This window comes from Hippoglossus stenolepis, chromosome 3 (genome assembly GCF_022539355.2).
Source record: "Hippoglossus stenolepis isolate QCI-W04-F060 chromosome 3, HSTE1.2, whole genome shotgun sequence".
Lineage (NCBI taxonomy): Eukaryota > Metazoa > Chordata > Actinopteri > Pleuronectiformes > Pleuronectidae > Hippoglossus > Hippoglossus stenolepis.
Genome location: NC_061485.1, coordinates 17,547,316 through 17,559,548, shown reverse-complemented (window position 1 = coordinate 17,559,548; position 12,233 = coordinate 17,547,316). Strand labels below are relative to the sequence as shown.

Genomic DNA, 12,233 nt, shown 5'->3' with positions numbered 1-12,233 from the left:
ATAAGTTGATTTCTGATCAGTAACTTCTCTTAACTATTTCTGACAAGGGAGGACAACTTCAGTTTTTGCCCCGTCTGCAAAATCTGCTTGAATCAGATCATCCGAGCAAGTCAGTGAGTCAAACCTGTGATTATTTTAGAAATGTTGAATTTGTGTAAATTTTATTTAACATCTCGATCAACATAAAGTCTACATAGATTATAAATAATAAATGATGGATGATAAAAGTTTAGTTAGTGGTAGTTTTCCTGTGTATTTGTACCTATATTCTTGCAAAAATGTAGAACAGACTGAATGAATGTTACAGTAGCTGGTGACACAGCTGCTCTCCATATGTCATCGCTCGGTTGGCATCATCTGACCTCAGAGTTACTACACAGACTAAAACCTGAGACAACACACTGAAGTTTGTCTTCTTGTGCCAACTGCTGAAGTAAGGTCCAGATTTTCCAGGAGTGAAAATAAATGTTTTTCATTTACTGTCTCGTTTTTGTTTTCTTATCATTTTGTAGAGCTTTGATGTAATTGTATAGATCTTCTGTACAATATTTATGATTATAATATATAATATTTATACCAATTTTATACGTGATGTATAGTGCTGTTAATTTATATGCTCTCATGTTCCAAAGGGTGTACGTCCTCCTGATTTTATTTCTTCTTTTGTTTGGAAAGAACAGCTTGAAAAGTGCTCCACAAATACATTTGATTTATTCAGTAACTCATCCTAAGTTCTCTGCTGACCTTTACAGCGGTGAAAGTAAGAGTCAGCTTTATCTGTTTCCTGTTATTGTTGTGACAGAATCATTATTACTGATAATGACGAGGAGAAAGGAAAAAGGAGAGACAATATACAAGAATGAGGTTTTTTAATGAGGTTTTTGACACACAAAAGCAAAGGGAGAAAGACACAAAATAATCTGATGAAACAGAAAACTGAGCATGAGCAAACAGCTTGTAAAGCATTTGGTCCAGTTTAATGCAACGGAAGTGATTCCTAAATGATTTTCTTAAGACATGTCATTTTGCAGCTGATGTAACTTTGCTGATGTCATTTCCCCTAAGTCTTAGTGATCAGTTTATAGTTGTACTCCCACTGGCATCATGGTTTTCATCAACAGAATTCCACAGTTCGAATGACTATATTAATGTTTTTATGCTGACCACAATCTTAGTCATTTATGAGTCAAAGACAGATCAGAAAGAAAACTTCCCACTTTGAGGTAAACAAATAAGTCCCACTGCATTTATCAGGCATGGAAACCACTTAAATAACAACATGCAGAAGAACATGCATCACTTTAATCTCTTCTCAGGGCAAAAGGCCAGAGTAGGCATCGCCATGACAACATCCTACCTCCCAATTCATTAAGATATGTAAATTAGGGACTGTAGCTTTAATTCAGGGTTATTATATTGTTGGAAATCTACCTGAACGATCCCTTCTACTCGAATTACTGTAGTTTTGAATGTTTTCCTTTAGTTTTTCATCTTTTACTGTAAACTGCTGTGTCACTTTATATCCCGTTTCTTATGTTGCCACATTTAAGAATCATTATGTAAAAGTAGTTTTACCATTTGAATTTACTTTGCTACCAAAGGCAAAAAAATGAATCCAGGAAATGCACCATGATTTTGGTACATTAATGTATATACAATCTTCAGCTTCCTGGTCTATGTTTAATCAAGACAATATGGTAAATTATGTTTTTAATCTTACATTAAATTATTTCAGATTATTGAGAACTCCAAGGCAACAGGCCCCCAACATAGAGATGTACAGACCTTCACTACTCCTATCAGAACAAGACACCCAGACTCAAGGAGACAGAGAAGACTGACTCATTGTTAAAGTACCGGCAACATTATCAGAGCCATAAATAAAAAACATGATATGATATGAGGAGAAACACAGATACCTGCAGTTCAATTTGGTTAAAGCAGATAGTGAAGTTCAACAAGGTGAAATATAAACATGTTCACATAACTTGAATAGAAAAGAAACACTCTACTGAAAAACTTGTTTGTTCCTTTAAGGATCCTGTAGGAACGGTGGTTATCTATTGATCGGATTGATCAGGAGTTGGGCTGTTGACTGGTTTTACGAAACGAGCCACTGATGTAAGTCTGAAAATCCAGAATTATACCTATGGTTTCCTCACTGACTGCAAATCCTGCTTCGTAGGACATTCCTCTGTTTTTTCTGTCTCCTTGTAAGGTGCCAACACTTTGATCTAAATCATTGTTTCACCTCCGCTCAGAAAACTGCCACAAAACATAAAGGCCTGTGTGACAAATCAGGTCTCAACTGGGCTTCAGGAATGTCTTCAAGCGACTAAATTCGGCCTCAGTCTTCACAGTGGGATCTGGAGACAGTGGGGGATAAACTGAAAGGTCACAGTTCACCTGTTCTTTACTGAACGAGAGCAGAAGTAGACTATCTCAGCCTCTCATAGTTTCTTCCGGTGAATCACTGACTCAAACTTAAAAACATGGTCTGTTGCAAAGATTATCAACAAAGTCACAGTTGCAGATAAGTAAAAGCTACCGATGTTTTAAAGATTCCTAGATGAGTCTGCGCTTAGTAAACTGTTCTCTCTAAAGAAAAAAGCATCTCTAGTAGCCTTCATTGAAAATAATGACACAATATTAAGCTCAAAACTTTACTACAGTAGGCTAAGTACTACTAGATCCAAAAGTATTATCCAAACTTTTTTATTATGTATGGTAATACTGTTGAACTCTTAATATAGTATTTACTATAACTCTGTTGTAGATGATGGAGTTTACAAAAGTAAATATTTTCTTTTCTATAAATGTTACAGACTCACAAATTCAATGAAGTCGTTACTTGATAAAAACTCTTTTGCTCTAGTTATTTACAACCTTAGCTTAGTTTATGGTTTGTTCTGCTGAAAACCGTTCAAGTCCCTCAGGAAACTGTGACTGCATAAAAACTCCAAGACTGAAAACATTCGACTGTATTAGTTGAAAAGCGTTAAATATATTGTGCGCGCTTGGTCTCTGTGAATCTGCTCTTTTTTCCTTCATTGATTTCCCTGCTGAGTCCAAATATCAGATTTGAGTTTGCAAGCAGAACGTGAGGTGAGTCTATTCCTCCTCATCCTCATCCTCTCTGATCTTCACGTTCACTCTGTGCCAGGCGTTACTCAGGACGCCCCTCAGGTTCCAGATGGGAGGCACCGTGTCCGGCTGCATGTTGTAGCTGTTGTCAACTGCCTTGCAAACTATCTCAAGTTCCTGAGCTTCAGGGGGAAGAGGAGCCGTCACCTCCCACAGCTTCCAGGCCCAGGCTCGTCCTGGTGGAGGTGAGGGTTCGGCTGCTTGTCCCTTGTCACTGGTCCTCAGTTGGGCCACTTGCCACGTCTTTCCTCCGTCTAGAGAAACATCCACACGTACCACCTCTCTGCCCCCGCCACTCCAGGCGTAGCCCTTAACAATCACCTCTTCCTCCGACCGATCGACCACAGCACCGTCGGCCGGTGTGGTGATGGCAGACTGAATGGGCAGCTCTTGAATGGCCGGTGCAGATTTGAAGTCCACTGTGTCCCAGTCGGTCCCGGGGGAGAAACCCTTGTAGTCGTTCTGCTGCCAGTGGCTGCTGCTCTCCTCTGAGCTCACAATGATCTTCCCAAGCCATTTAACGTTCCGCGCACCCACTGTGCCCGGCACCACAACACGGACAGGGAAGCCGTGGTCGGCAGGAAGCTCCTTGCCATTCATTTCATAAGCCAGCAGCACATCGCCTTCCTCGCTAACCGCCTTGTTCAGAGGGATGGAAGCACCATAGGTCGAACCGGTCACATCATGGTCCAGCCCCTCAAACTGAACGTGGCGAGCCCACTGGGCCACATCTGGCCCGTAGCCAGCTGCCATCAGCACATCCCTGAGGTTAGCGCCGCTCCATGTGGCGTTACTGATCGCAGCAATGCCCCAGTTTAGTCCTTTGACCTGCTTGACCGTGTTCATCTCAGAACGGCGGTTACCTGCACACTGCAGAGTGGCAGTGACCGTGTGTTTGGGGAATTTAGTCTTCAAGTCTTCTAAAGACAGCGTCAGAGCTCCTCCGGGAAGTCCCTCCACATGGAGCTGGTAGGATGCCGGGTCCACCGGAGGAACTGGGAGGTGGTTTCTTTTGAAGAAGAAAGCCGAGGGGGTGATGTAGCTGTCAGAGAGGATTTCAGGAGGCGGCTCAGCGTTGAAGGGCTTCAGGTTGTTGATGTGCAGGACCGGGTGGCGCTCTGGATCGGAGGAGTAGGGGTCAGATGATTTCACAGCCTGTTGCTTCTTCAGGTCCTCTGCACTCAGCTCACCGACCTTGTATTAACCACAGACACAGAAGCTTCATTAGACCACATCAATGTCACGAGCAATCACATGAGCCGCTTTTCTACACCAACACCTGCTATCATCTGGCTTTTGTCTGTAATGAGAATGGATACAATCGACAGTCACTCCCGGGTCTGCAGTGGACACAGGATTTATTGGCTCCGGCTTCGATTGGCAGTGATGGAAAGGTGACGCCTGGGTGAACACGCCAATTTGGCAAGACAGCGAGGTGACAGCAGCTTTACCAGCATTTAAAAACTGTGTGTGAATACAAAGGAATACTTTCAAACTGATTGAATGCGTCAGGATTAAGTCCACAGTTGTCAGTTGTTCCTAATTGACCGTGTCCAGTAAAGCTTCACACTTTTTGTCTTCAGTGATCAAATGCATGATGGACAAAATAAATAAGGATAATGGGTTAAAATCTCCCAGAAACCCCGGAAACTGCTTTCAGGCATGCACTGAACATTCTCCTGACATTATCCAGAGGGCCTGTGTGTGAGATGCAAATGTCAGGGTCAGTTATCCTGGACATTCTCCTGAACTTTTTGTGCCAGCCCCCTTGTAAACTCTCAGAGTGAGCCCACGTGGGACTACAGCAGGAAACTGTCCGGAGAAGTCACCACAAGCGAGACAGATGCAAAACAGAAAAAGAAAGAATACTAATATCTCAAGATCTAAAATAACTATGAATTTTATATTCATACAGTTGCTGTAGTTAATTATTATTGTATGATAATCCACTACTTATCCTCATCACTAACAATAGGTCCAGTTGGTCAAGACACATGCATTTTCAAGTTTTAATAGAATAGAATGTTTTAATAGGATAGAAAGCTTTAATAAAATAAAATGTTTTAATAGAATAGAAAGTTTTATTCTCATTGCACAAATTTTTACGACGGAATTTGTTGTGCAGCACCCAAAAGAAAATAATACATATAAGATAAGAGTGTAGTTAGATTAGCTACAGCTTTAGTTGGAGGTAAAACCAAGAGTTATTTCCCCTATATAGTTTCTACAGCAGGTCAAAGTTCAACAAGAAAGTCTGTAAACTGTAGTTTTTGTTAACAAATGACAGTTTTAGCAGTAAAATTGGACTTTTCACCTTTTCTACTTTATATTTTTTACAATCACTTCAATTATAAACAGAAACCGCAGATGTGCTCACCTTATATTCTGAGAGGATTTCCAACACGTGCTCCTGGTTGTGCACAGCATACAGCGCCCAGAAGGGTTCAATGGCACCACCTGCTGCCAACATGATTTTATCCCCACCGGGATGCATGGCCACAAACTCAGTGATGTCATAGACGCCACCTTGGTAAGTGACCCACACGCCATCCTCCAGGGAGCGGTGCTTTGTGACCTCTTCCTGGCTGAAGATGGGAAAAGGTAGGGTCGTCTCTAAGGTCGGAGTTCTGATGGTGTCCACCTGCTCAGCCTGTAGGAGAGAGAGACAGATGAGTGGCCAATTCTGAGAGTGTCTGACAGAGCATGATGTCAATTAGAGCCCGATCAATATATCAGGTGAGCGATTATATCAACCGATATGAGCCTTTAACAGACATATGGGCGTTTATTATAATGCGCCAATATGAAAACTTTAATTTTACAGGGTAAACAATGCAGAATAAATGTGCATTTATATTTACATTTAACGTAAATAAAAAAATCTGTTTATTTTCTTTATTTCGAAATCTATATATTTGGTTGCATTTATAATAAAGTTAATTGTTAAACTGTAAAATGTCAAGTCTCGATTACAGGATCAGAAATCGAAAAAAATTATTCGGGCTTTACTGTAAATACGTGATGAAGTGTGACAGTATGAGCATTTGGGTTCTTCAACCCATTTTGTAATTTTCTGAGAGTGGATCACACTGCAGCATCAAACCACCAAGAGCCAAGAGGCCTCAGTGTTGATTGTGCAAACAACATACTTGTCGACCAGGTGACATTTATTCTTAAAGCAGCAGCAGCAGCAGCAGCAGCAGCAGCAGCATCATGTTACTGAGCTGTTGATGATTTTTGTATCTTTGATCTGCTCATGACTCATAACATCCTGTTGGAGTTTTCACAACATTTTTGTGACATCATCAATTAGAACAGATACCAACTGCTTAACAATGCGTGCCCTGGGTAACATGTACACAAGTATATAAATGGGATATTCTATGAGCAACTCATGTAAACATCCTAATCAGAGTAATGTCTTATTCTTATTGATGTCCATAGTCATTCATAGTAGATGGAAATATTGTTTGCCCTTATGCTGATTCACAAATAAATTAATTTTGACGGAACCAACAAACAATGTTTTCTTCTAGATAATTAATGTGAATAATCACAAGATGATCGATCTAGGATTGAATAAAAGAATTCTGAATTTGTAGTCAGCAGGTTCAGGAGCAGATCATAATCCGTTGTTCAGTTTCTTCAGACTAAGACTGAAAATTGTCAAATGAGCTGAGAGTAAAACAACAGGTCACTTCCCTTAAATTAAAAAGCTATAAACTGTCTTCACAGATCTTATCTGCCACTAACCTTGTGCTTGTGAAGGCCATACGCCAGTACAGCCCCTGTACCAGCGAGCAGTCCTGCCAGGCCATGTCTCCAGCTGGGACTGTGGGCGCGCTGGTACGACCTCTGGTCGTCACCACTGCTGTTGCTCCAGAGACGGGCCGCGCAGGATGCCACAGCAGGGGCCACCGGATGCCTGTGAAAATGAAAACTACTGAAGGTCATTTTTATGCAGACCAAACTAATTAGATGGTGAGTATGTGTCTATTAATAGAAATTCAACGAGATTAGTGTGATCACAAAAAAGAAATAAAACATAAAAAGTGGATGAATATTAAAGTCAAGCTATAGTTAACAGCTGGAGTATCCTTCATGATGTGTGTATTTTGTTCCAGTACTGTACCTTTGAATGCTGACAGGGCCAAATCGAGTCAGGCTGTGGCAGCGTCTGAGAAGCAGCATTGCATTGATCTTCTGGAGTGGAGGGAAAATGGTAATTTCAGTGTTGCAACAAATAGCACCTTACAATAAAGGTTTCTTCAATGAACAAGTTACATCTAATTCTGAAATACAATTTTTCAGTTTTTTCTTGCTCATTGAGTCAATATGCCTGTGGCCCTGATTCATCTCATGACCCTGTGAGCAGGGCCTGGACCCCTGCAGGTTGTGAGTCTATGGTCGAGAGCAGACAAATGTTTTCCGATGTAACTAATAATGACAGCTGATGTGTATTTTCCATCAAGATTTGCATAACTGTTCCTGTTAACCTCCAGCAGCATCAACAAGCCTTACGTGGGTTTAACATGAGCACTGACTGAGGCTGGGACCGTCCCTCTGAATGCAGGACGGGGGAGTGATGATCTAACAAAGCAGACCACTGTAGGCGATGTACATCCTTAAACTGTTTTTCCCCAGCATGTGATGTAGTTAAAACTTGAACCTTTAAACCCTTCTACTCCTCCTGACCCGACCAACCAGCAGTTACTTCAACCAGCGAGAGGAGCCAACCGGGTGAGGGGGAGTGAACAGAGAGATGGAGGAGAGCTGGGCTTCACCCCCCTCATCCCTCACCACACACATGTTGATGTGTAACACCATCATGGTAAACATGGACACACTGTCCAGCATCCCGTTAAGAAACAAATTGAAAGATTACTAGTTAATGAGAAATGTCATTTAAAAAGAGTGCATCTTCTTCTGTTGACAATACCCTGACATTTCAACGTCAAGTAAACAAGTTATGACTCAGGTAAGGCTGACCCAAAGCCTTGGAAGCTTTGGCTGTTGCCATGGTAATTAGTATATAAAGAGGGATGATGCGTTTCCACTTCCTAACACAGCAAAAATATCCTGGCTAGGAGCAGTGCCATTTTTCGCATTTGGAGCCAGTCTGTGCAGGAGCGATCAGGGGATGGAGCTGCAGTAGCGAGGTGCTGCGATACATACGCTCAACCAATCATGAGTTAGTCTCAGCTGTATAGCTCGACTTTTTTATTGTCCCATCCACTAACATGGAGGAGGCAGGGTTTATGACCTATACTGCAGCCAGCCACCAGGGAGCAATTGGCTTCACTTTTGGGGAGCTGTCATGTCGTCCACCTTTATGTACAGCGTTTGGTCCATATCAACATTACATGTCACAGGCTTAGAAATTAAACTAGGTAAGCGAGTTGTGGAAAACGTCAAGTGTCTGTAATGAATTCCAAATTTGCAGTGATGACCCTGAGTAAGTCGAGTGCCAGATATGCCAAAGAAAACACGGCAAATCAACAAAGAGTTTGGCGCGTTACCCTGAAAACTGTAACAGCTGAGTCATCTTGCAGGCAGCTGCCAAATGTTGTTTCTACTATAACTTATCTGAGTGCTGCCTGCATGCTAGCAACATAACCATGAAGTCTGATCTTTCCTACACCAAATTCCTTTCATTTCCTCCTGGCTTTCACAACATGAATAGAAAAGTGAGAGGAAACATGTGCACTTCCAGGAAAAGAAATGATAATGTGGACCCTTTAACTATTTTTTTTTTATACGTTACAGACGAACCAATTAATCATGAAAATAATCAGCAGATGAACCAGTAATAAATCAATAGCTGTTAGTTAGAGGCCCTACACTTTTATTTAATTCAGGGTGTTTCTGTCTATGTGTTTGCAGACCTGTCACATCCTCTTATCTGTCATTGGTGTGACTGTGTCCCGCTGATAAAGGCTGCAGCTCGTCAAGCGGAGCAGTATTTCCTGGGAGGTTTTCATACAGTGGTTACAATCTACTGCACGAGGTCGAATAATGTTGACAGATAATTGCTTTATACTTCACTGTCTGTTTTTAAATCATCTCTCAAATTTTACATATTGTGCCAAGTTATTTAGTGAAATAAATTAGTTAAAAACAAACAATACTTAAATATGACCGTTTCTCAAAAATAAAATTCGAAGCTTTTTTTAAAGTTAACAATTTGCTTGAACAATGAACAATTTTCCAAAAATATATGAATTGATTCGCGTCTTTGCTCAAAGCTCTCGATCTAACATTTGAACAGGAATGCCTTACATGTGCATCTTCCTGAATCAGGAAGTGTATGTGGACACATGACCGGCTCCTCTGTATTAAACAGGTGGCTCCTTAATGGCCCCTGATTGAGAGAAATCCCAGATCTGCCATTGTCTATTTATATCATGTAGCCGGACGCATGTGTGTGCTGCAGTAGCCTGTGTGGACACATGCTAGCCCCCCCCGAGAGACCCCCACGGAGTACGAGAGGCGAAGATCAGTCTAAAAAAACGCACTGAACTCAACGAGCACCGTAAACATGTAAACAGCTGTGAAGCTGTCGGCTCCAGGCTCGTAGCCGAGGCAGCGCGTATCTGCTGTGAGATAACGTCACAATAAAGTTAAGGTCCGTTAGCGACCTGACGTGTGACATCACCCACATCCCCATCTTCCCCACGTAGCTAAACTTAGCTAACACTCAAGTTAGCCGGCTACAGCACCCGCAGCCAGCCTGCCCCGCTCCCCCCCCCACTCAGTCAGATACGTTCACAAACACAAGGAACATTACCACCGGCCGGTTTCTTCATGTAAAGCTAACCAAAGTTAGGGTCACTCACTTCTTCACTTCTGCTGAGCCAATCCCGGCGCGTGTCCGGATGTTCTCCCCCTCCACCGCCCAAACCTCCGTACACGTAGCACGGAGCTGAGACGTTCACTGACCCTGCGGCGTTCAGGGACCTACCACATATTATACATGTTTCCTCTGCCAAGTCACCCGACTGGTTTCTGCTGAGCTATCACCCGACAAATAACACACCAGTTGTACCAGTGGAAAACATCGATTTGAGTCACACTGGCTGCTGTAACATCAGTGTAGCAAAAACCATACACTCCTCCTAGGTATGCAACATTTTTAATTGGTCTTAAACTTTATTAGTGCCATTACATGGTTTTACTAAAGCTGTATAATCTTTCACAAGCCAGTGAGATGACGTGTTGGGTTGTAGAAACTCCCTTTGATTGGACCAATTCATAAGGCACATGGAACAAGTGCATTTATTAGTCAATGATTAAACTGTCAGTGATGCATTGTCGTTGTTTCAAACTGGATTGCTGCAAAGTACAGATCATAAATTGTATTGCAGAGAGTGGATACAGAAGATAGACAGTAAATATTGTGTATCCGATGTACCCAGATGTTATCAGGAGTGCATACAGCCCGAGATGTTGTGATGAAATTCACACAAGTTGGTTCAGTCTGGGATTTCAATTTTTTACTGTGATTTTCAGTGTGGTTTTGAATCCAGCCCTTAACCGGTTGATGATTTTGGTTTCCGTTGTTACGTCATTTTGTTCTCAACAAATTATACAGTAAAGATTTTCAACGTGAATAATTTGTTCATCAAGATCTGATGTGTGATTTAAGTGTTCCCTTAATTTTTCTGAGTAATGTATGCATACCACTTATATCAAATGTATGTATACATATATCACTTCTCTTTGTATATGTTTTGTATATGCGGTATTTATACTATTTACTTCTCTTTATATATACTGTGTATACATTGTATATATAATATAGATCTTTTTGTATGTTGTGTACAAAGTGAATATCTGCTATTTACTCCTCTTTATATATATTGTGTATATATATATATATATATATATATATATATATATATATATATATATATATATATATATATACTTATTACCTATCTTTATTCTATATGATCTTTACTTCTCATTTGTTGTGTATGTACTATTTAGATAAATAAATGCAGTTTTGACTAAAATACCCAACATAAACACTGGTGAAAGAAGAGCAGATCCTGTGGGGCCAGCAGCAAAATACTGACAAATTTGAGTCTCAATCCTTCTGTGTGTAATCAGATTTGTGAATGTGAACATGGATCAGCAAATCTGTATTTAGAATTTGTGTGTATGTGTGTAAACAGATTTGAAAATGTATAAAGAAAATATCGTCAAACATGTATTTATTCAAATAAGATTTGAAAGTGTATTTATATCTGTAAATGTTTTGACTAATCTGTAAAACACATACATGGAGATTAAAGGCTGAAACGTGTTTTGCTTCAAGAGCTGAAAATACAGACAAGTCATCAGTTTCTACTCAGGCGGCCTCTCAATTGGCTGTTGTTGTTTTTTACACATCACTTCTGCTTTGGCAGATCCGCAAAATGTGTGAGGAGATTTGTGTGTGTGTTCAGGAGCTGCAGCCTGCATGCCACTAGGTAGCTGCTTTGTAGTGGCTTTAGCAGCGTCACACCAAACTCCATTCACCTTGCCTCTAATTTGTTTAGCCTAAATGTCCGCTGCCTTCACTAGCGATGCTACCGTGCACCCCCCACACACCCTTGGGCGAGAGCTATTGTGCAATGTGTGCGGTGTGTTCGTTCGAACGTGAACGTTGCTCCGGAGGAGGATAACAGCGGACATTTAGGCTGAACACATGGTGTAAATGACCCCGTTTCGAGTCGATTTTGACATGGGCCAAAAAAAGTATTAAGCTTTGATCCACATCTGAACATAAGGGCAGATCCAATATTTTTGTATCATTTTCTTTAAGATAGCGTGATCGGGCGTTTAACCTTGGTGGAGCTATGCGCTCTGTAAGCACCCTTCTATAGTGTCTTTGTAACTAACTGCTTCGAGACAAGAGATCATTATTTCTGCTGCACCAAGAGTCCAGAGAAATGACTAAAAAACTAAGATCAGAAGTTCGATGAGTTGAGTAAAGGAGGAGTTGGTTTCACACAGGACACATTGTGTAGTGAGGCTTATTTGCCTCTCTGTGGCTTATGTACATATTTACAACCTATAATAGTACCTTCACTGTCTCAATGGGC

The 12,233-nt window shown here is 41.1% G+C and overlaps 1 protein-coding gene across 2 annotated transcripts; it reads right to left on the bottom strand.

The window, feature by feature from the left end:
- Positions 1-852: 852 nt before the first annotated feature.
- Positions 853-10,117, bottom strand: suox (sulfite oxidase). Of its 2 annotated transcripts, none has more exons than XM_035152121.2 (5): positions 9,981-10,117; positions 7,277-7,347; positions 6,898-7,069; positions 5,522-5,794; positions 853-4,338 (listed from the first exon to the last, which is right to left on the bottom strand). In XM_035152121.2, the coding sequence occupies exons 2-5, from the start codon at positions 7,333-7,335 to the stop codon at positions 3,112-3,114; spliced, it is 1,731 nt and encodes a 576-aa protein (XP_035008012.1). In that variant the 5' UTR covers positions 7,336-7,347; positions 9,981-10,117; the 3' UTR covers positions 853-3,111. The 2 variants fall into 2 exon arrangements, with proteins under 2 accessions (XP_035008012.1, XP_035008013.1); XM_035152122.2 differs by having other exon boundaries at positions 9,932-9,999.
- Between the last annotated feature and the right edge of the window lie 2,116 nt (positions 10,118-12,233).

Bases quoted from the DNA above. Each gene is read 5' to 3' on its own strand.
- suox (XM_035152121.2), bottom strand. From the start codon at position 7,335: ATGCTGCTTCTCAGACGCTGCCACAGCCTGACTCGATTTGGCCCTGTC. The intron at 7,070-7,276 runs GTACAGTACTGG...TCATTTTCACAG, and splicing joins GGCCCTGTCAGCATTCAAAG to GCATCCGGTGGCCCCTGCTG. The intron at 4,339-5,521 runs GTGAGCACATCT...GGTTAATACAAG, and splicing joins AAATCCTCTCAGAATATAAG to GTCGGTGAGCTGAGTGCAGA.